The sequence below is a fragment of the Platalea leucorodia genome, assembly GCF_965183815.1.
Source record: "Platalea leucorodia genome assembly, chromosome: 3".
Lineage (NCBI taxonomy): Eukaryota > Metazoa > Chordata > Aves > Pelecaniformes > Threskiornithidae > Platalea > Platalea leucorodia.
Genome location: NC_138825.1, coordinates 45,303,555 through 45,326,170, shown reverse-complemented (window position 1 = coordinate 45,326,170; position 22,616 = coordinate 45,303,555). Strand labels below are relative to the sequence as shown.

General features: G+C 43.0%; 1 protein-coding gene across 2 annotated transcripts in view; it reads left to right on the top strand.

Annotated features, from left to right (window-relative positions):
* The window catches only part of SLC35F3 (solute carrier family 35 member F3), a gene marked incomplete at both ends in the record, with an annotated part of 187,953 nt that overhangs the window by 128,205 nt on the left and 37,132 nt on the right, over positions 1-22,616 (top strand). For both annotated transcript variants that reach the window (XM_082307913.1, XM_082307914.1), the window contains one exon: positions 9,170-9,494. In XM_082307913.1, coding sequence (XP_082164039.1) covers positions 9,170-9,494 — 325 coding nt within the window. The remainder of the gene's footprint in view (positions 1-9,169; positions 9,495-22,616) is intronic.

The window sequence follows — 22,616 nt, the reverse complement described above, 5'->3', positions numbered from 1 at the left end:
CAGAATACAGTTTTGGTCATAGCTTATTTTTGTTCTAATGGAAGTGCTGCTTCCACAGAGATGCTGGTCTCCTCAAAGTCAATGGCAAAACTCCCAGTGACCTCACCAGGTAGCTCACTGTAAGCTTCAGTCCAGTTTTTACTCAAGAAAGGAATGCAGAATAATGAGGAAAAAAAAAATCTCTTTTTCCATACTATCAAGAATGTGTATCTCATAATCAGGTTTATTCTTTACGTGCTGTTATGGCTGTTACTTTTCAGTACCACAATGCTGATACTGTACTAAGCACCCAGTATCTTCCATTTTCACTCTGGACTCCAGTCATGCATTCTGCATAATAATAAAAAGGACAGTATTTAGGGGAACTCCCCACCCCACAATATGGAATATCATATTTTAATGAGGCCCATTTGAGTGCAGCACTTTTAATAGAATTTCTGAGCAGTTGCCTCTGAAGATAAATTAAATGGATTAAAGTCCAAATTGCTGCAGTATGGAGTTGATAATTTTTCAGCTCTCTCTGTATCAGTAACAGGAATTAGAGTATATATTTTGCAGCAAGCCTTGCTGGAGTATTTGACAGAGGAAGAAAGAAATACGTATGCTAAGGAGGAGAATTTATTATATCTTCAACAAATACATGCAGATTATTTAATTCTAACTCTTAGTAAACTTAGGTATAATGTTTAGCACAAGGTAAACCAGGAATTAATATATGATAAACATTAGTGATAGAAAATGCTATATCTGTGAGTAATACTCTAGGATTTGGGAGTACCTGTTACAAGAAACATGCCCATTTGGTACAAGTTAAGCTATAAGGATGATCTGGTGGCATCAGTGATATGGGACAGATTTCCACAGACAAGAGGGCAGGAGAATCATCTTGATTGCCTGTGAGGCAATAGGCCTATTTCCTACCCTATTGAAATTAAGGTGAGATGATCAGATAAGTTTGAATATCCTGCATAGATTATTGTAACACTTTATTTTGTATAATTAGTTAATTTATATTATGAATTCCAATAGCAAAAGAGGGTCTGAACTCAGGCTGCATTCGTCTTGCTTTGAATCTGTGTTCATGCAGTTTTCCCCATTTCCAGATACCTACATCCCTTATTCTGTAGCCTCAAGCAGATTCAGACCTTCTGACCTAATAGGTTAATACTCTGTTTTTGTTCTTTAAAATAACCTCTACTGTGGATTTTAAAACTATCTGCTGTATTGATTTATTCTTAATTTAGTCATGCCATTCCATGATCAAATTAAGTAAAATTATTTTTATCTGTTCCTGTAAAAGCAAGGTATTTAAAGAAAGTGTTTTAAACTATTACAGTTTCCCAAAAAGCGTCTAAAAATCTATATGTGCAATGCCATTTTGACCAAATATTCTCATTTAAAAACTGATTTAATAAAGGTTTGTGGGGTTTTGTCATTTTTCCATTACAATATATTAATTGGTATTCATTAAAAAATATAATACTGGTCTGTTAGACCTTCAGTACCGACCATGGTTGGAAAGTTGGGGAAATGTGCACAGACAAACCCAAAGTCATTGCAGCACTAAGCGTTGCAGTCCCATCCACCAGCCACCCACGGGGACTCACAGCTTCCCCGTAGGAACCCAAGAGCAATTTCCTCAAAAATCACACGCGCAGCCACCATATGGGGCCCGACCAAAGGTCTGTCTGGTCCTGTCTCCAACTCGGTGGAATTGATCGGGAAGGTGTATTTTCTAGCCTGAGATGCATCTCTGACAGTGTGGGTGTGCTGACAGCTGCAGTTTCCCCAGATGTAGGAAACAACTTTTTTTCTCTGTTTTCTGCTTTGTTCCTAGTAATTTTTGGCAGTTATTTTGCCTTTTGGCTGCTCCTGAACACTGAGTTGCCCTTTTTGTGGAGCAGTCTATGAAGAGCTCAGGATCCCTGGTGGCAATGGCCAGAGCCCATCGCTGAGTGTGCAGCATGTGAATTGTTTACTCCCACCTCCACCTCTTTATCGGCACACTTCTCCATCTGCCGATTTACGACCCGGTCATGTAGCCTGTCATCCCTTGCAGCTGGCTCTTACCCCTGCTGATCTGCCTAACTTCATGTTGTTAGGAAACTTTGACACCTCACTGCTCGCCCCCTTGTTCACATTATCTGTGGTTATGGTGAAGAGTGCAGGTCCCACAGCAGACCTCTGCAGAGCTTCAGCTGCTTCCCCCATTGCTGTATTTACTCCTCACTGGTTTCCTATCTTGTACTGAGCCTTTTATCCATTCCAGCACCTTCCCTGGCTGCTTGTTTTCTGTAAGGCCCTTTGGAGTGGGATTTTGGCAGAAGCCTCTTAAAAACCTAGAAAGAGAAAGTGCATCTCCTTTATCAACGTGCCCGTTGACCCCCGTCAAAGGACACCAGTGAGGCTGCAGGATGAATCATCTAGCTTGCCCGGCAGGTAATGCCAAGCAGAGTCCTGTGTTTTATGCAGTGCTAAGATGCCCGTTTCTCAGTATTGCTCACTCTCTCTAGCACTTACCACTCTGTTTCAGAGTTGAGTTGGCAGCTAAGTGGCTGAACCCTTTCCTTCAAAAAGTGGAGGTGGAGTGTGTGCTCCTGTTCAGTAGCTCAGTGCGTAGAGCAGCCTCCCACCCCCTGTGCTAGAAGGAGCAGGGATCCCATGTGCCCAAGTGGGTGCCCTAACCTGCAGGCTTTCCAAGGCCAGGGGAACCCAGATATCAGCAAAACAGGTCTGCTCAGAATAGAAAACATCCTTATTTATTGGCAAAGCGTGAAGTGAGGAGGTCACTTGCCCAGAGGAGAAAAAGTGAGGCTCTAGGCTTTGTTCCAATGGCTACTTCAAATACAGAATGGAAATATTTCTTGGAGGTGACTCTTAAAATGAGAGATGGAAACTCTCAAATGTGTCTTTGAATCCTGACAGGATCTGGGTATAAGAGAGGCACAAACCTGCTTAGGAGTCATGGTGCTTAGGTGAGCCCAGGAACAGATTATTTGGCATCTGAGGAGCTCTAGTGGGGTTGGGAGAAGGATACAGGTGGTGCAAGCAGCCCTGGGCAAAGCTAAAGCTAATTTGGAGAAGGAGAGAACGTCCCTCGATGCAGAAGTTAGGCTGTGTGTGCTCTCATTACTGTTCTGTGCAGCAGAGACATAGGCCTTTGGAAAGGTTGATGCATGGAGATTACTGGCTTCCAAAATGAAACATTAACAGTTCCTTAAAACCAGCTATCAGGATGACCTGCGAAAGGAGAGATCATCGTGGGCAATGGCAAGAGAAAGCTGCGGTAGCTACTGGGTGATCTACCAGGCAACAGATGAGTCCCTGAGACCTCTTTAACCTGACCAACTGTGAAGAAAATGCCTGGGCAACAGGCAATATATTCATATATATTTATCTGAATAAATATAATTTCAGATTTAGACAACTACAGTGGCAATTCGAGATCTGAATCACTGTGGATTTGGTGCTTCATCTTCTCTTCACAAGATGATGCCTCAGCTATTTTTTAACAGCTTAGCTCAAAAATCCTGAACAGCTAAATAACGCATAGCTAGTGTGGTAGACAGGAATGGGATAAAAACACTTTGAGGAGTTTGGGAGTCTGCTACTGAGGCAAATAGTATTGTTTGTCCAGAAAACCACCATCAGAAATCATCATGTGTGTTCTTAGGTATGTTTGTAACTGGTAGGTAATTGTGTTGGAACTAACAGTCTCCCACTGATCTCTCTGGGTAGTAATTATTGGGTGAAGAGGAACTCACACAGCATTCAAGGCTGTGAGAACATACCTTGTGTAGTGTCCAGCTCCAATCCCCCTCCATATCACGGGTTTCTAGAGCTCTGACTGCGCTGAGGGTCAGGCTCTGTCTTACAGGACTTGCCTCAGCTCCTTCTCCGCTATTTATGATAAGCATATAATAGTTTTGCAAGCTTTACAAACTTGTTCTGTGCAATGCCCAAGCAGCTACAAAACATTTGAGAGGCTGGCAAAATGGAAATGCCTTGAGAATGGCTCATTTGTAATTGTCAGAGAGACCTGTGAGGATTCTTCCTTTTGTCAGAATTTCTTCCAGAAGCCTGATTTAAAGAGCTGTTTAAGAATGTGCTTACACTGAAGCACATTCATAGCCTGGAGAAGCTGGCAGAGTTGTGCATTATCATTAGGCACGTTTCAGTCCCTAATAGGCAGGACCTTAGTCTGTGACACGGGTCACTTTCTCACTCTGAAGGGTTGGCAAGGGCACCCAGCACTTTTGTAATACTTCTTTCACTCATTTGCTGACTAGGTGGCAACAGCTAAAGCATTTCACTGGTGGCAGCTAAATATGTTTGTGTGACAGGGCCCAGCTCTGAGCCTACCAGTGCTGTCTGCGGTGGCTTTACTCTCTGTTCCTGACAGCAGCGGTGGAGAGGTGGGACTCATCTCACCCAGCTTCAGACACCTACACTAGAGACACCTACTTCTCAGCTTGTCACCCCAGACTGTTTAGAACTGAGGGAGAGAAACAAGCACTTGCAGAGGGTGATTCATCTGGCTTGTTTTAATCGTCTGCTTTAGGAGGAGATAAACCATGCTATGGAAATGTCTTTTTTCTGTCTACTAACTATGCAAAAAGTGTAAATGACTGTCTGAGATATACAAGTCTGCACAGCAGATGTCTCAAACTGAGAAGATGAATGCCACCCTTGGTTTTTATCAGTATCACGTTTTTAACATATACACTGAGGTACAGTGTGGTCCTATGATAAGCCTTTAACTGGCTAGCTGTGCACAGGAGTCTTAAGCCTTAAAGCACTTTTGAAGTGGTCTGGACAGGCTCTTTGAAGGTGTTACGTCTGCTGGGGTGGATTTTCTGTAACCCAGTGCAAGCATCTGTAGTCAGTGAGAAAGGGCACGTCATCTAAGGCATCTACCTTACGTGGAGTGTGTAGTGCCTTCCAGTGCCCGTTTTTCTCCGTGGCCTCAGCCAGGAGTGTGGAGTGAGTAGCTCAGGTGTAGATGTCCCTACCACAGGTATCTGAAGTCAGCTGAGAGGAGTCTCATCCATAATGGAGGAATCAGAAGGACGGCCGTTTTCTGGGGTTGGGGATCCCTGTGGGTAATGGCATCAGCAGTGGCATTGGAGGTGATTTCCTTCCTTTGCTTCTGAATGCCATGGGAGAGAGGTTGGGCTGAAAGGGAGGGAGGAGTGGTTCCAGTTGGGAATTATGAAACAGGAAAATGAATAAACAAAAGGGAGAATGAAAAGCCAAAATTAGTAAAAGCAAGATAGGCATTTTCCTCTATCTCAGCATCTTGATTTGTTCTTTTGGGGGATACAGTAGCATACAGAGCAGTCTGCTGCAAGGAGGAATGGAAGAAACCCATTAAAAGTCTGGAGGAGGATGTCCAGAAATAAAATAATGTCCTGCCTCATCCATTTGAAAAGATATTTTGCCATCATTAAATTCATGTGTATTCTGTTGCCAGCTGGCCCTTGCACAGTGTTAGAAAGAGAGTGAGGAGCTTCTCATCTGTGTGTGCATTTGATGTCACCCCATCTGTGCACCTGCAGTTAGGGTGAGGAAAATGTCCCCATGGGGACACAGGGACTGGGCAGGGAAAGCTACAGCTCTGGGCGTTATGTATGCCAGCTGGCAGGCAAGTCCCTAGCACAGTAAATGAGAGGATGAAGCCACATGGGTATCTGTCGTCTGTAGCATCCGCCATTTCCAAAGACAGTCTGGCTTTTTGGGGCAGATTATGTCCCAGATATCTTGCAGGACAGTGCCGCATCCCCTAGAAGAAGCTGTGCCCATTTGACATCTACCCCTCCAGCAGCACAGGAAATCATGAGGGCACGACGCGGTTGCCCTGACAGATACTACAAGTCTCAGCTTGTAACTGTTAATCACCAGGACAGTGTTTTTTACCCCAAAATATGGGGCCCATCACCATGTAACCCATCATGCCAGGGATAAATTTTTACTCCATCCAGCATGTAAATGCATCCAAAGAATGAGCATCCATAGAAACTTAAGCCTTGAGCTGCAACATCACTTTAGAAGTGATACATGCAGTATTGTCTTTTGCTGAAAGTGAATGTTTCTGTTGGTGTATTTGACACAAAATTAAACGTACCTGGACAAGTCATTTTGCCAATGGAGCAGAGAAAACATCAGTAAAGTTTAGCTTTATTTCATAGGGAGTAATTGCCATGGAATAGAGTTAAAAGGCAGTGATATTCATGCAAGCTGTCCAAATGAACTGCTGATTCACAAGTATGTGCACAGTACGAGGGGGAACAGGACAGGCGGCTTCAGCCCTTGGTGGGGAGAAGATCCTCACCACAGCGTCTGTTGTGGGGTGTCCACCAAACACTGCATTATTTTACGTTGAGTGTCTGGTGTATCAGGTGGTATAGTTGTGATTTTCCCTCTTTTCAGTGATTGCCAAGACTACTGGGCCAGAGGGCCAGACATGTTATCTTCCTGTCTCAGTGATCAATTATTATTTTAAGAAAAAATAACACAGCTTCAGTGTTGTGATTCAGAGCACCTGCTCATCTCAGGATATCATATACCCTAGTGGCTTAAGGCGTGTTCCTTAGTGTTAAATATCTTCAGCAGGAGGGGTTTAAATCCTGGTTTCCTGCTTCCTGGGAGAATAACTGCAGAGAAGACGGGGATGGCGGGTACCCTGCTAGCTGTCTTCTAGAAGGAGGAACATTTTTGCCTACCTCTCCAAGTAGTTTCAGAGATGCAAACTGTAAGTGGAGGAAGGCTTTTCCCTGCATTGACACAGTGGCACAAACCCCTCTAAGCTCTCGCTTGGCACCCTGACTGCCTGGATTTGTTTTTTCTGTGCCCAGCTCTCCCTGTGGTCCATGGGAAGGATGCCGGAGTTCGTTAGGGTGTGAGAAGTGTTCAGTGTTGCAGTGACAACGCCCAGTGGAAAAGCTTGAGAGGAAAGGAAAACTTCAGTAATCATTGTGGAACTTGTGAGGTGGACAGCAACAAAGAGCACTGGCAGCTGCCCATTGCGTGGTGAAGTTAAAAGAAATGAATGTACCGTTGTTCGGGAAACTGAACCCTGGCCAGTCTATGCAGTGAGTGAGGCAAGCAATGATGTAAGGAAAATGTATTTAAATGATTTTGAACGAGCTAAGGGTTCACAGGCATCCTTTTTTTTTTTCAATTCTAGCTTCTTCTAATGTTTAGCAGGTAGCTTGCAACCTTTCCCTTACGTGTTTGATACAAAGCCACGTTAACTTTGGATAATTCATTGGCCTGCTGGCTTATCTCCCATTGCGTGGGAACCAGCCCACACATCTTCTGTTGAAAACTGAAATAAGCAGAAAGATCAGCAACATCCCCATCTCTCTTAAAGCCGCTCAGAAAGACTAGATGTTTATGCCTTTGCTGCTGTACATTCTTTCTAGATTTCAAGATATCAAACAGAGGCCACAGTTTTTCCTGTTACAAAATACAGCTTTACTAGGCAAACTAATGGTACTCTTAGCTCAGATCATCCATTTTTTATCTGTAAAGAAATAATTAAATAGTTCTCTCCATCGGAATAAACCTTTTTTTAATAATGTATTAGGTCATGTAAATACAAATTTAGGTTAACCTGCAATAAGAAGCTTTAAGAGATTTTCCATTCCAAATACTGATTCTCACCAGTATAAGGAAGGATTTTTTATGTGCAGATCTCTCTTAGTCTGCCTTGAACATATATAAACATTTGGTAATAATAGAGTCTCTCATTGTCCTGGCTGTACTTAATATTTCTCTTTTCACCTTTCAATGCATGCAATGACCTCAGGACACTTTTGAAGTTGTAGGTTCCTGGCTTTCAACATGAATTACTATTATGTCCTCCTTCAAGTGAATGGACCAACTAAACTGAAGTCAGCCTTTAACAGAAATCAGTGCTGAGTGTTGCATGTGGGTGACTGATGGCTTTAGCAGGTGTTAAATGGGGTGAATTTAAGGCAGGCAGGTGAAAGCCCTAAAGGCAGTGGTCTGCGTGCTGAGGTCTGCCAGCACGTTTTGATCTCAGTAGGAACTGAATCACCTAACCTCACTTTGCTCGTTCATTCATAAGCTGGATACAGTATCTGCTGATGGTGGTACAACAGCAGGGCTACAACAATTCGTGTTTATGGATGTAAGTAAAGGGGCAAGGTATTGTAGGAGAGAAGTTACTTTTTCATTAAACCAAGTGCTCTAATATGTAAAAGAGACAAGTTTTTGGGAACATAAGCCTGGAGGAGGTTTTGATGGCTGTCATGCAGGTGATTTGAAACCAGACATACAGTGGATGCTGTCTTTAGAAACCGTCACCTGGTTTGTATAGTGTCTGTAACTGGGCTGATGGGTGCTCGGGTGCGTGGCCTCTGCTTTGGGACCCTGGACACTGGGGTCAGCAATAAGGCATGTGTGAAACTGAGCTTTCCAGCAGCATCCCGGGCTCAGTTATACCAGGGCAAAGTTCCAGTCCATGTGCTGCATGGCATTTGGTGCAGGACTTGAGCTAAAGAAGGTTTGGGTGGCCTAGTCTGAGATGCTTTTCAGGGCAGCCTGTGGGTTGGTCTAATTTTTGCCATCTGGTTGCAGCCTCAGGAGCGCTGTTTTGCTAGGGATCACTGAAATACTTGATGACCCCAGTTCAGTATTAATCGTGCTACTTACATTGCAGTGATCGTGCTTAACTTCAAGATTAAATACATTGTCATCTCTCTCCTTTTGAGAAACACCATATTCCATAAGCTGCTCAATTCCACATTTTCCAAGGCAATAACAATTCCAAGTGCCGTTGTAATCCCCTTTGCTGCTTTATTAAACTCAATGCCGTATTTTTCATTCATTTACACATCCTAACAGCATCAGTTTAAGTGGTGTGTTAAGCCTTTCTATGTACATCAGAGCAACATGTAATTTTCATTTCCATTTTACCCAGTGGCTTCTAAATCTAGAGGTGATAATTATTATTTGCATTGTAATTATGCCTCAGTTGAATCAGAGGCTTTGCAATGATCTAAAAACGAAGGACATTTTGTGTCAAGATCTGGTGGGGTTTTTCTGCTGGTAAAGCTCCACATGACTTCAGAAGGGCCTAGGATTTGAAAACTAAAATGCAGCCTGGATTTCCCTAGTAAGCCTTGTGTTTTCTTCTCCCCAGGGGATGAGCGCTCCCGGGAGTCTCCAGCCCCAGCCGAAGCACAGATGCAAGCCGGGGTGGAAGGCGGTGGAAGGGTGAACCGCTGTTGCTGGAAATGCTCCGTGACGCAACTCAAGAAGATTTTCTGGGGTGTGGCCGTGGTTCTGGGTGTCTGCTCCTCCTGGTCGGGTTCAACCCAGCTAGCAAAACTGACCTTTAAGAAATTCGATGCACCCTTCACTCTAACGTGGTTTGCAACAAACTGGAACTTTTTATTCTTTCCTTTGTATTATCTTGGACATGTTTTTAAGTCAGCTGAAAAGCAGTCTCCAAAGCAAAGATACAGGTATGGGAGCTTTTGTTTTTTCTGCTGTGGCTCTTGCATGCTGTTCTACCTCTAGCGGACATTTTATTCGGATCAGCCAGTTAAATCAAACTTGCATTTGCTTTCCTCTTCAGGTTTGTTAAAGGATGTTCTGAATTCATTCTGTGTCCTGTGCTAGGTGGTATGTTACTATTTTTAATACAATTTCACTCCAACAGTAAGAAATCCAGGTTTATTTCCAATGCATACAAGTCACGTAATGAAATTCCGCATTTTCTGCAATTGCTTCTCAAGAGTTTTCTGTTCAAACCTCTGTGAACATCATTTTTTTATTAATATCTTCTGCCTCTACCCACAGCTGATGTTTGTGGCAGTCTCCGAGTAAGCTAAATAAGCTTTTCTTTTCCAAACTCAGGACTAGTGCAGTGCCTTGAATAGCCAAGCAAAAAGTAATGCAGTATTTTCCTGGCATTATGCCCCTGACATCAAAGGCCAAGCTCTGATCCCAGTTAAACTCGAGCTGTTGTGTTTATTTCCGGGAGGAAGCGCAGTCATAACCAAAAGCAGCACTTTGTCTTCAGCACACCTTGTCTTTACAGCAAGCCAAACCCACAAAGCCTGAAGCGCTCATGGAAAACCCTGAGTGCCCGTCCTCCGTGAGGGGCTGAGGATGCTCTGGCTGCTTGAAGGACTGCCTCTTGGTGAGCGCTCCTTCATCTCATCTCATTTTGGCCTGAGCGGTGTCTGGGACAGATGGGATGACTCAGCCATCAAGATGTCCCGTGTCAGAGAGCTTCCCCGATACATGGAAGGATGTGAACAACATTTTCCCCTTCTGTTACACAGTGGGGCTCACAGCCTTTTAATGAAGTAGCTGAGAAAGTAAACAGTAAGAAGTACACATTTCTCAGCTTCCAGCTGTGCAGCAGCGAGGTGGAAACTCACTACAGGAAAAAATCGAAGAACCCAGGGTACTCAGGCAATGCTCTACCTCAGATGACTAGGTTTAAGATTATAAATGCTGAAATTGTGCTGCTTAGCCATTATTACAGTTTCTTCATCTTTTAAATCATTCGGAGTCTGCAGGTAAAGGAATTTCACTGTTCACTGCAGGTCCTAGAGCAGTATCCACAAGTTCTAAAGGCATTTTTGTAAGATGCCATGTTTCCTGCACTTGAGTCTTCAGTTTGTATTTGTTGTTTACTCCACAGCAAACATGGTTGCTTCAGAGATGAGAGAAGCATGGAGGCTAGAGAAAGCAACAAAAAAATGCAAGCCCAAAACAACTACCTTTTCGTTTCTTTGGGTTTTAAATATTTTTCTTTCCAGCTGCTCTCAGATAATGTTTTAAATACTGCTGAATTCTGGGGTGAGCAGTTGTGGTTCGCCAGATCCCTGGGGTTAAAACCAGAGCATTATACTCTGTTGCTGCAGTTAATTGATATGGTTGGTAGTTTTATGTCTTCCATTTAATTAAATGATGGCTGAGTTGAAGAGCAGGTACAAGCCCTGCAGCCTGTTTGGGATGCAGGGGAACATCATTACAAGTAAGCTTGCAGCAGGCTTAGTAAAATACGTGTATTTCGTGCCTGACCAGCAGACTGAATAGGGTTAATTTGTGGAGTTTTTTATTGGTGTCAGGGTAGTCTTGGGTATTTGGAGAGATGGCTTTGGTTCCTGGCTTTACTGCAGATTTTGTTTTGTGGCTTTGAGCAAGTCACTACAGACCTCTGATTTCCTTGTACTCTCCGTTTGTTTGGATGAGACAGTCCTTCAGAGGGAGGACTGTCCCTTACCATGTGTTTATATAGTGTCTGCTTTGCTATGTCCACTACACTGAGACCTTTCAGTGGTCCTGCAATAAGAATTACTGTAAAAAGAATTACTGTTCATCTGCCTGCTCCATTATGGCTGAGATGTCACATGGATGTACATCTGAAAACCCAAGCATTGAGTTCCAGAATCCCCTCCTAGTTATTCTGCCTTTTTGAATATTTTATATATAAATGCAGAGAGAGAGAGAGAGAGAGAGAGACTTTACAGGTCTGTATGAGGCATTACCGTCTTCAGGAAAGCTTGCACTCCAGGCACAGCTGGACACGTTAGAGAGGCATTACATGAGCTTCTGGATAGTTAAAAAAAGACAATTCTGACCTTAAGCATCTTAAGCAAGTGATTAAGCATCTTGCTTAATCACTTGCTGCTTCTTTTATGCGTCACCTTCATTTATATTTTGTATACTATCTAAGCTCTTTGGCAGGAATTTGCAATGAGATAAATGAAAAGGTGGCAGTGGGAGAAGGTGGAAATATGACATCTAAGTCACCTTAGCAGTGAGGTAGTAAAGGAAGGGATTCTCGGATCTTGCCTACACAGGTTGCTAAAATCCACAGGCACCTAATTTTTTTGGCAGCGAGGCTCCCCAAGGGCACCTGCGCAGCCGCCTCCTCCTCAGCAGGGCTGGGCAGCCCAGCCTCCCCTCACAGCGGCATAGGCAGCGCCTTCACACCGCCCCTTCCTCGGCGGGCGGCTTCGCGGGGCCTGAGCCAGCAGGCGTGCTGTGGGGTACCTCGCTATACAGCTAAGGAGGGTGTAAAGAACAGCAACCATTAGGGAAAAACAGACAAAAGAGGGATCATAAAATCTAGGAACAGTGAATGGATATAGTCCCTCCTATACAGATGACATGGTTTATTATGGTTTTAAATTCCGATTGTATTGTACCAGTATGTATATATACTATGCCATAAGTATATGAATTTGTATGTTTTGTAGTCTCACAAAAGAACATACCTGTCGTGGACACAAACCAGTTTAAAACTGCACAGGTTTTTTTCCCATTTTATAGCACATATAATTGCAATAAATTTGCTACAAAAATTTTATAGTAGCACATTAAATTTAAGAGCAGGGTTTTTTCAGTTTCTTTATTAGATTTTGAGAATTAGGCCATAATGTAAAGTATCAAAGATTTCTGATTGACCCATATTGCATGGTGAGGAGCTTTCTATTTAAGCTGAAGTAGACTATCAGTCGTGTCCACAGCATGGGAAGAAAGTCACTCTTCAAAGCAAACCGACCCTTATGCATTCATGTCCGAACTGCTCTGGGCTCCCTGTGCAGCTCCATCAAACGCCAGAGTTGTGCCCAAGTGTAGACCGCTCAGGGAGAACTTGTCCCACCCTCGCTACTGAGGGTACCACCCACCCTTGGCACAGGACTGCATTTGTGGGGAGTGATGCAGAGAGCTCTAGCAGGCCACTGAAGAGCACACCAGGGTCAGCGCCACTCTCTTCCTTCTTGTGCAAGTGCTCACTAGCTTAAAATACAGTAACTAAATTATCATTCATTTCAACCACTGTCCAGTCCAGAAATAACACATGTAATGATTTATGCGCCTAATGGATCATTTAAGACTACTTCATTTTGGCTTCATACTTTTTGCTTCCAAACTGCTTTATAAAATGACACATTTAATCTGATGAGCTACCCTTCGTCATACCTACATTATTAATTTATGAGGTAACATAAATTAAAAGCACTATAGCTTAAAGCTCCCTGGCTACATGGAAGATTAAATTAAAATCTTTGTAAGATATTGCTTAGCTTTGTGTATCTCTAGGCAGGACAAAACACACCTTTTATAAAGATTCACTCTGTGTGTGCCAACTAGGGGAATAACGGAGGAGTGTGTTCCCGTTTTAGCAGGAGAGTACCTCAGAAAGCTTGCTTATTTTGATGGTGTGGTCTTATCTAGTGATTTTTTGAGAAGAAAAGGGCAAGACTTTTCAGAATGGTTTGCATGATTGTTTGTTTACTTGTTTATCATTTAGATCTTGATTTTTATTTCATAAAGCATTAGGGCTAGAGAAAACACCAGAAGCTAAAACTAAATCTCTTCCATAACCTTGACTAGAGCTGATGTGTTGGGTGAATGAAAGAAGTATCGCACATACCTGCACTGATCTACAACCACATTTGAACGTGTTTTAACATGTTCTTTTTCACTGAATCAGAGTTTTATCTCTACACTGCCCCCAAATTAGCTGCCACTGATCTTTCAGAATTTGAAGATATTTCTTTGAAAAGAAAGAAAAAAGTTGCAGGTAACGCCAAAGTATAGTTATTTCTTTGAAATTGAACCAAAATACTGGGAGCAACAATGGTAGAGGACTAATGTAGTAGATCTCACTTACTCTGATTTACCAACATACTAACTTCACAAGAGTCACTTTCGCTTTATATGCATATGGGCTCAGAATCGAGGCTTAGCTCTTCAGTGGCCAGAAATTATCAGTGCCGTAACTTCACATGATGTCCAGGAGAATGTGGACCAGTTTCTAAACGCATTTCACATGTATTTCTGCTAGCATGGAGGAGGCGAGGCGCTAGCCCGGCAGCCCCAGTAATTCCAGGAGTTGGGTCCATTAATTTGATTCTGACTCATAGGAAAGTGCAGCTCACTGCGCCACGGGCGCTGCCCTCCTCTTCTGCAGCAGGCACAGAACCTGGACATGTAGTGCTGGTAACCAGCCGCCTGGCCACGATGAAACTCTAAGGGGGAAGAAGGTCAGAGCCTGATTTGGCATGACTGGATGTTTTTTTACTATTGATTTTCAGCATTTTGTATTCATGAGTCTCTCTTACCCAGCAGCATTAAAATGTTGCAGTGTGGTTGACTTGGCATCCTACTGATTTATATTACTACTTAGGTGGGAGCTTCACCACCAGAGCAGACAGCATTAACAGAGTCATAAATAAGCTACAAAGGCATCAAGACATGATGAATGCAAGTGTTTTTATCAAATGTCACCCAATGAAGCATGTTTTCTTTCAAAAAACTTCAGTTTATAAACTCTATTTGTCTAATTCAGTACATTAGCCTTAAAATAATACCTATTTACTTTGTGTTCCTCAAAATAAAATCACTTTACAATTCAAGTTCCCATTAACTTGTTGGGGGGGGAAAAACCTAACAACCAAAGAACAAAAAGAACCCTTGAAATTAAAAGATAATAGCATCCAATTCTTACGCAAGTTAGATAGATACAAGCAAGGAGTAACTCCAGATTATCAGTTTGATCTCTACAGCAGTCTGTCAGGAGGTACCTTTGTGCTGGGTATCAAAGCGATTAATTAACATAAGATGTGGATTTTATGCAAGAGGTTTATCGTACTCATGGTCATCTCTCTCTCTCCTGCAGATGTCTGAACTGTTCTTGGTAATGTGTTACTGATGGGCCACAGTCTCACTTCTCAGACTGTTTTCACTGAACCTGCACTTTTCTTTCAGGGATTCTAGCTGAAGACAAGGCCAAATTGTACTATTAGCAAGTAGCAGTAGTAGCGAAGCCTTCTACTGGAGCAATGTGGTGTTTGTGGTAGGGGTGGTGCTGGTGGGCGTCTGTCCGATGTCCAAGCTGCTGTGCGTACAGCATCAAGCTAGGGCATGGAGCATTCATTTGGGCTTAGCTCAGCTGAAGTCCAAGCCATAGAGCTCAGGGTGATGCTGCTGTTAGCTTCTGTTTCTCAAAGTTAAATAATTACTGCTTCCTGATGAAATCTGTGGTAGCTGCTGTCTCATTTCTTTTGAAAAGGAAAGTGTGTCCCCATGGGACATGGGCTAGGGGCGCGTTACCCCACAGGAGTTCTGGAGGTGGCTCCCGCTGCCGCCTTGACATAAAACAGCTATGCTGCATTATTGCCAGATTATCACGTAAATTGTCATTTCAGCTGCTTCCTTGAGGAGACTTGTTTTCTTAGGTGATTAGTTTAGTGTCATGGTTTCCTGCTCTTTGTGGCTTCTGAAACAAAATTTTCTCAGCCAGCTGACAAAAATATGCTCTACGGGCTGCCCATTCTTGAGAAAATAGGTAGTCCTCCAGCTGCAGAGTATTTCTAGAGTAGCCTTGTGCTCACAGAAGTCTTTTCTACACACTGAAGACAGTACCAGGGGTTAGATTAGCAATGAAATTTGCCACAGCTGGCTCCTCAGTGCCACACTGCATATTCCAGCACTGCCAGTTTGGAGCTGAATGCCTGGTTTCCTCCTAAAATGCACAGGGAGAGCAAACACCTACAGAGGAGACACAAACATGAGGCATGTAAGGTAAACAGCAGGAAAGGCTGAGGAGAAAGAGAAAGTCTGTTTGCCAAACTCTAGCTGTCGGTGGGAGCCCTACACCATCTCAGAGTTAAGTGCCTAACTAGACTTGAGGTGGCACTCTCTCTTGATGTTTTCCATTGGAAACCTTAAAAAACTGCTCTGGGACCTGTGTTCAAGGTGGTAGTTTTTCTGTTCCTCAGATGCATGGTATCGGAGCATGGTACCTACATTGGGCTCGTGATGTGAGTGGCTGGCAGAACACCCCAAAATTAATTCCCTAACTTCTCCAGAGATAGCTCTCTCAATGCATAGCCTGCATGTGGGTCTCAGGCACATAAGGTGGCATTTATATGCTTACCTCCCTTTCTAAATTTACCTGAGCTTCAACATCTGAAAACGCCTTTAAGAGAATTTCTTTAAACTTCTGTTTGACTAGTTTGCTAATTCCTTCTATTCAGGTAGCTAACACTGCCTTTGAGAGCTCATGTCTTAACTTTTGTGAGAAAACGGTTGTGGTTCCTTCCTTAGGAAGCCAGTCCTTTCTAATTTAGCCTTCCAGTTTGTACTTGGAGATTGCGTTTGTACTTCAAACCATGATGTTCTGAAAAGAGCTTAGCGTTCATGCCTGTGAAAAACTTTCCCTTAATCTGAAGATCCTTCATCTGTTGTGGATCACTTCTTCTGGGCTTTTGGACCATTGTGGAATGCTAATTGAGAATAAAAATTGGGTACTACCTGATCAGGGGAAACATATGTTCTTTAATCTTGACCCTGGTTGCAAAATCATTCCAAGGATGATTGAATTAAGTGGTGTCCTGTAATTTTGTCGTGTTGTTCCATTACTTTTGTCTTCTCTGCTGTGGCTTGAACAGATGCTCTAAAATAATTACATTATATGCCTCCTATGAGGTAACGGTGCTTGAGGCAAGGACTAGAAAGAGAAGTAATTGTTCTTGTTACCTGCAGGCAGGGCATGTGCTATGAAACAATGTGTTTATGTAATGGCTTTTGCTTGGAAAAAATGTCGCTTGCAGCACTGAACGATCTCTGGTCAGCAGTTAAACTGGACTTCATTAACTGGCTCTTCCTCTGGTTAGTAGCTGCCAAACTTCCACGCCGCTAGGGCTTTTCTCAGGTGACTTCAAGAGCAAATCTGCCTATACCGATCCTACCCACACTGATCCCTCTGTACTGAGACTGTGGAACCAAGCAAGCCAGGTTGAAGGGACCTCAGGAGTCACCTCTTCCCTTCCCTGCCTCCAGGCATGACCTGCACGCGCAAACAGAAAAGGAACTGCATTTTGTGGCTGGCAGAGGGAAAAAGGGACTGGGAAGAGAGTGTGTGATCATGGTTACTGTGTGGGGAAAGAAGCAGAAAGCTGAGGTGAGCATGGATATGCTGTTTTTCCAGTCATCATAACATGAAAGAAGACAGAGTTCACAGCTGGTCCTTTTGCAGGAAGTGTTTTGCCTCGGTCATCATATCAAGTATCTTGACACCCAGTGCACAAACTCATTAAACGGGGCCTATCCTAGACAGGTTCTCCCATGTTGTTTATCACAGCAACATAAACAACAACAAAACTCAGGAAGGAGTGATAAGGAATACTGCATTATTTTCAGCCCAGATCTGTGTCAAAATATCTTGAAGACAGCTACCTTTGAAGCTGCTTTAAAAAAGGAAAGTGCCTGTATGGTAACAGACTTCATAGCTATAATTAACAGCTCTCAATAAAGACCGACAATACAGTGAGAAGTGTTGGAGGCTGGCAGTACTACAGAAGTGGAAAAAACCTTTTTGTCCAGCTGCCTAGTGGTTATGGACCATGTCCAGATTTCCCAGGATTGTTTGTATTTGTATGAAAAGGCAGCCTCATATAAATGCACAAGTACCTAGCTGAAGATCCTGTTCAGTCCGGGTCTGCAGGAGCTGGCCACCCTTGCTTGTTAATCAAACCTATAGCTGGTAAAAAGGGAGAAATAACCAAAGGTGAAGGTTGGCAGCAGCATAGGTACATGAACAGGGCTTTAGAAATTGAAAAACCTTGTCAAGCAGTTAAATAATGTTGTCTGTGAACATCCATAGATTTTTTTGGAGGGAAACAATGGTAAGACATGAGCTGATGGCTAGACAGACTCATATATGTACTCGCACACCCATGTACTCACACACCCATTTCTGTGTTTCCGGTGCTAAAATGCCTTTCTAAATGGTAGCTTCCCTCCAGAGAATCCGATCCAAAATGGAGCAGAGAAACAAAATCTGGTTTTGTTACCTCGTTTGCCTGCTTTGGCTGGCAGTTAGTGAAGACTGCTGCTCTTCAGCCTAGCTGTGAAAAAGGAACAACCCTCCTGGTGGTCTGTTTGTCAGTCCTTGGGGTCAGGGCTAAAACTCAGCCAGTTTAAAGGAAAGAGCCTCATTCACTTTATGGCCTTTACAGTCATTGCCACAGCATTTGGGTCTCTTGTCCTCAGCAAGCCTACACTAACCAAGTCCACTGGGGCCGCCTCATCTGTTCCCAGTTCCCCATATTTCCAACTGAGCACTTCACCACGTGGAGCTGGTTTCGTTTGCTCATGGTTTGTTAATTTATAAATTGCATTCCTTCTCTTTGGAGCTGGGGGATTGTTTACTTGTTTGCTAAAGCTGCTTATTTTGCACGCGCGTAAAGACTGCTGCAACGTTTCCTTCATATCTTTGAAAACCTTCCACTGCCTTGGTAAAAGGTTCAGACTCCCACAGGGGGAATGTGCCTCTGGAAGCCTTATGAGAAGGATGGCATCCCCATCTCTTTCAGCAGATGCAAATGTTAAACCCAAGGGTTCTCAAGTCATCGAGAATGTCCCTTCAGTGACAGAGTGGTATTAACCTTCGTGTAGCATGTTGCTAACATGGGGCGCCCTCGAATGGTATGAGCCCAGGTCCATTCGCTACAGGAGGACTCTGTTCCTTTATGTCATCTGGCATTTGCCTTTGCATTGCATCTAAAAAACGTTTTGCTTCACCAAAATACCGTTGTTTTTTTTTAACTTAATTCTCTTCACCGTATCTATTGTAGAAGCCAGCCAGGCCAACTGAAAACTGTATCCTGCTTTTTCTGCACTGAACCTACAGCTTTCTTCACTAGTTTGGCTTATTATGCTTTCAGCTGGAGTACATATAGATTTCCAAGTACAGAAAGATGATTTTTCAGCTATGAAAAGCTCTCCTATTAAATAGCACACTAGAAAATAACGAGAATTGCAGCTCTACTTTCACTACCTCTTAATAGTACCTAGAATAAAAATGAAGCTACAGTTCTGTAATGCTGTCTGATATTTTCACCATCTAACAAATGGTGCTGTTGTTAGACCATCTCACCATGATATCCTGAACATCAGGTCATAGAAACACAGAGTAATTCTGGCTGCTGGGCACCTGGCGAAGGAGGTCTCTAGTCCAACCTGCTCAGCACAGAGCCACATCATATCTACTTTTTTATTTTGTTGATGGTTAGTGATCTGCACACACTGAATGAGACATAACTATTATTATTTAAATTTATGTGCACCTTATTGCATCTTTTAATGTACTGTCTCTAGATACCCCAAAATGACATGTACCAGAATGCGTTGGCACAAATGGTACCCATTCTGCTGCTGTTTGCCCCTTTTTGCCAGAGCCACCTTAAATATTTGTCTGTCCTCAGGCAAGAACATGTTGATTCAAATCCTGAGGATTTGATTTATTTTTCATTAACCTTGAAATTTTTTTTTAAAATGGTATTAACCCACTATAAAGTATTGCTGCTTAACTTATTTTTAATAATCAAACAAATTTTCACCTAGCATTTTCAGTATTTCATGAAGTTCTCTATATTAAATGTGATAGGTCCAGTCAGCACTTGACCCTAGCTGGCACAGCTCCACTGAGTCCCATGACAGTGTGCTGATTTCTATCAGAGAAGGGTCTGGCTCAGTGAATATTAAAAATATCAAGTTAATAACTATTTAGATGTGTTTCATCTTTCCTTCTTTCAGAGGGGAACTCAGGCTTTGACCAAGCTGAAATTCACCCTACTCCCCCACATAATTTTTTTAAAAAGTGTCTTTTGATTCTGGAGAACTGAAGTAGAAAAACTTCATGTTGAAAAATAGTATCCCAGAAGAGGATACAGTGACATACAGCCAAAAGATCAGCTGCCTTCCATTAACGTACCTGCAGACCTGCACTTGCTCATGAAATTTTTAGCAATTAAGACCAACCCTCTGAAAGTCTTATAGCATTTAACAGAGATATCTATCGATTTCATAGATTTTTCAAACAACTTAAACAACCGTGTTCTTCTGTAGTTCCAGGTAATTCCTATAATGCCATTACTTTCTGCCTTACCAAGTGCTGCATGGCTTTTTTAGTAGAGTTGTACTCTTCATCATGTAAAAAGGATAACTGTAGGGGGTTATGATAAAGGTCAGCTAAATCATGTATGGATTGGAGAAGATGAGGAAAGAGCTACGTGGCATCAAACAGAGTGAGTGAGGTGTTTGAAACAAGGGAGGAGCTTTCTAACAGTGTGCAACTGAGCTGTCAGGAGTCTGAAAAACAAGGGGAGCCTGAAAGAGTGCTTAACGCATGCTTGGGAATTGGAGATGGTGGGGCAAATGTGGCCTCTTGTGGGAGCAGATGGCGTGAGCTCTGCTAAAACCTAACACTCACGTGAATGATGTCGTTCTTTTAGCTCTTCGACGAGCTAAGCTAAATCAGTAAATCCTACATGATTTTAATGGGCAGCGTGCTTAGCGTAGTATTGCTAATGTGTTGAGTCCTGTGGCTGGCTGCAGGGTCTTGGCGTGCAATATTCCAGAGCTCAGCAGCCACAGGGCCATCCAAGTTATAGGGGTCCAGACTAGTCACTTGGGAGTATCTAGGGAGGATTTAATCATATCAGCAACAGCTATTTCATGTGTTAACAGATTTGTTTCTTACCATGAATGAATGTACAAATAAAATTTACCAAACTGCTAACCATACTTTCTTGCGATCTTTTCAAAAGTGAGCATCAAATTGGCTTTATTTTTAGGCAAACAGGAATCATAATGAGGACATTCCTCTTGAAAATCTTACCGGTTATATCTATAGTTAATTGTGGACCTTACTTTTGGCTGGCAAGTTGCAAAATGTTGTCCGCTGCTTTATATTTCTCGAACTTTGTTTTGTTTTAAGGATTTAAAAAAAAAAAAAAAATCTGGCTTCCCGGATATGTTTGCTGCAAGAAGCCAGAGACAAGTAGTTTTGAGAAACTGGAGACAAGTGTGTTTCCTCCATAGCAATTGTGCTAAAAACAGTTCTCTCTGTCGATGTGGCTTCAGACACTTTCCACTCTTACGCTGCTGGTATCTGGAGTCTCATTACCCAAAAAGCCTTTGTCTAGCGCAGAACAGTAAATAACCACGGATTTTAGGCACATGTAGATACATCTCATTAGGGAAATTTGAAAGAGAGATGACGAATAATGTCCTGGAATCAATCTAATGTCACGATCTGAATGTGCAATGGCAAATCATCCTTCCTCAAGTCACTCGGCTACTGAAGGCTGCAGATGGGTTTGCCTTCAGCGAGCGTTTGGCGTTTGCATGCCTTTGGGCTAACAGCTGTGACCACGCAGCTCCTCTGCATGAAGCGTGCTGATGGCACCTACTAGATGTTGTGCAGCTGACAGGAAAAAGATGCAATAGTTCATTAGTTTTGTCATTCTGTTTAATTCAGACGTTTTCAAAAGGAATGGCACTGAAAGCTTTGTAGTACTGAAGGTGCATAATAATTGCATCAAAATTGCCCATCTGCAGCTAAAGTGAGATAATTGCCAAGGCGTATTTGCATTTGCAGAAGAGATTTTGAATAATAAATGTTTGTAAAGCCCTTCTGTCGTCATGTTATCCAGTCCTCACCCCATGAGCCAAACTCTCGATTCTTTTACACTCTTGATGAGAAGATGAGAATCTGGACCAGTGTAAGTCACCTGAAATTGGTTCCCAGCTCCCCAGCAACATTTATGAACCAAATTGAAAGGCAGTAATCAGCAAACTCCGCTGATTCCTTGCTAATGTTATTTTCTGTATCTTTAATAGTAAATTTAACTAAATTACTGGAGTTTAGGGGTGCCGGTACTGATTTTCAGTGATGCTGAATGGCACTGCTTCCTGAGGGGCAGGGCTTGTGATGGTGTCAGATCCACAAAAGGGCTGACACACATGCCCTGTCCTACAAACAGGCATAAACATCTATGTGTGGTTTCCAGCAGATGCTTCCCCTCCTCAGGAGCCCCTCTTCTCTCTCAGAGGTAAAGCCTGAGCAGATCCATCCTCACAAACACAGACATGCTGAGGATATTGCAGGCCTGGCAGCAGCACGTGAGATGCAAGCCCATCTTAATTAGGTTTATTGTGGTTGATCTAACCTGCTCCTGCAGATAAGCTCATTAGCAAGGACTCAGCTTACCCCAGGATTTGAACACAGTCCCTCCATGCATGACAAAATGCAGACAGCTGAAAGACATGTCCTGGTTTATGTGCCTCCGTACCTGGTGAATCCCTCCTCCGCAGGGAGGCAGTTTGTAACCGCTCCCGTGTTCTGGTGCGCTCCCTTTTCCTGGCAATTAAAGATGCAAACAGCACTGACCAGACAAGATTTGTTGATGCAACTTCGTTATCTTATGCTTCTCTGAAAATGAATTAATAGATTTTTCCATTAGACTTGGTACAAGTTGTGCTGATGTCCCCATCATCCTCAGTATGATGGGCTGATTCCTAAGAGCTGCCTTACAGTCTTCGCGACACAACTCGTGCCTCTCCCGTGCTCTCGTGCAGCGACTTGAGCTGCTCATTCTAGCCCAGCACTACTAAATGAGCAAGCACAGATGATTTACAATGGGATGGAAAATGTTTCCAGCGAGGTGAGGGGATCACCTGCTTTCTGCCACTGTGTGCCACTGGTCTTTCTGCATGAACAGAGGAGCTGCCATTCCTGCTGTGGGATCCCTTCAGCAAAAGAGCCGCCT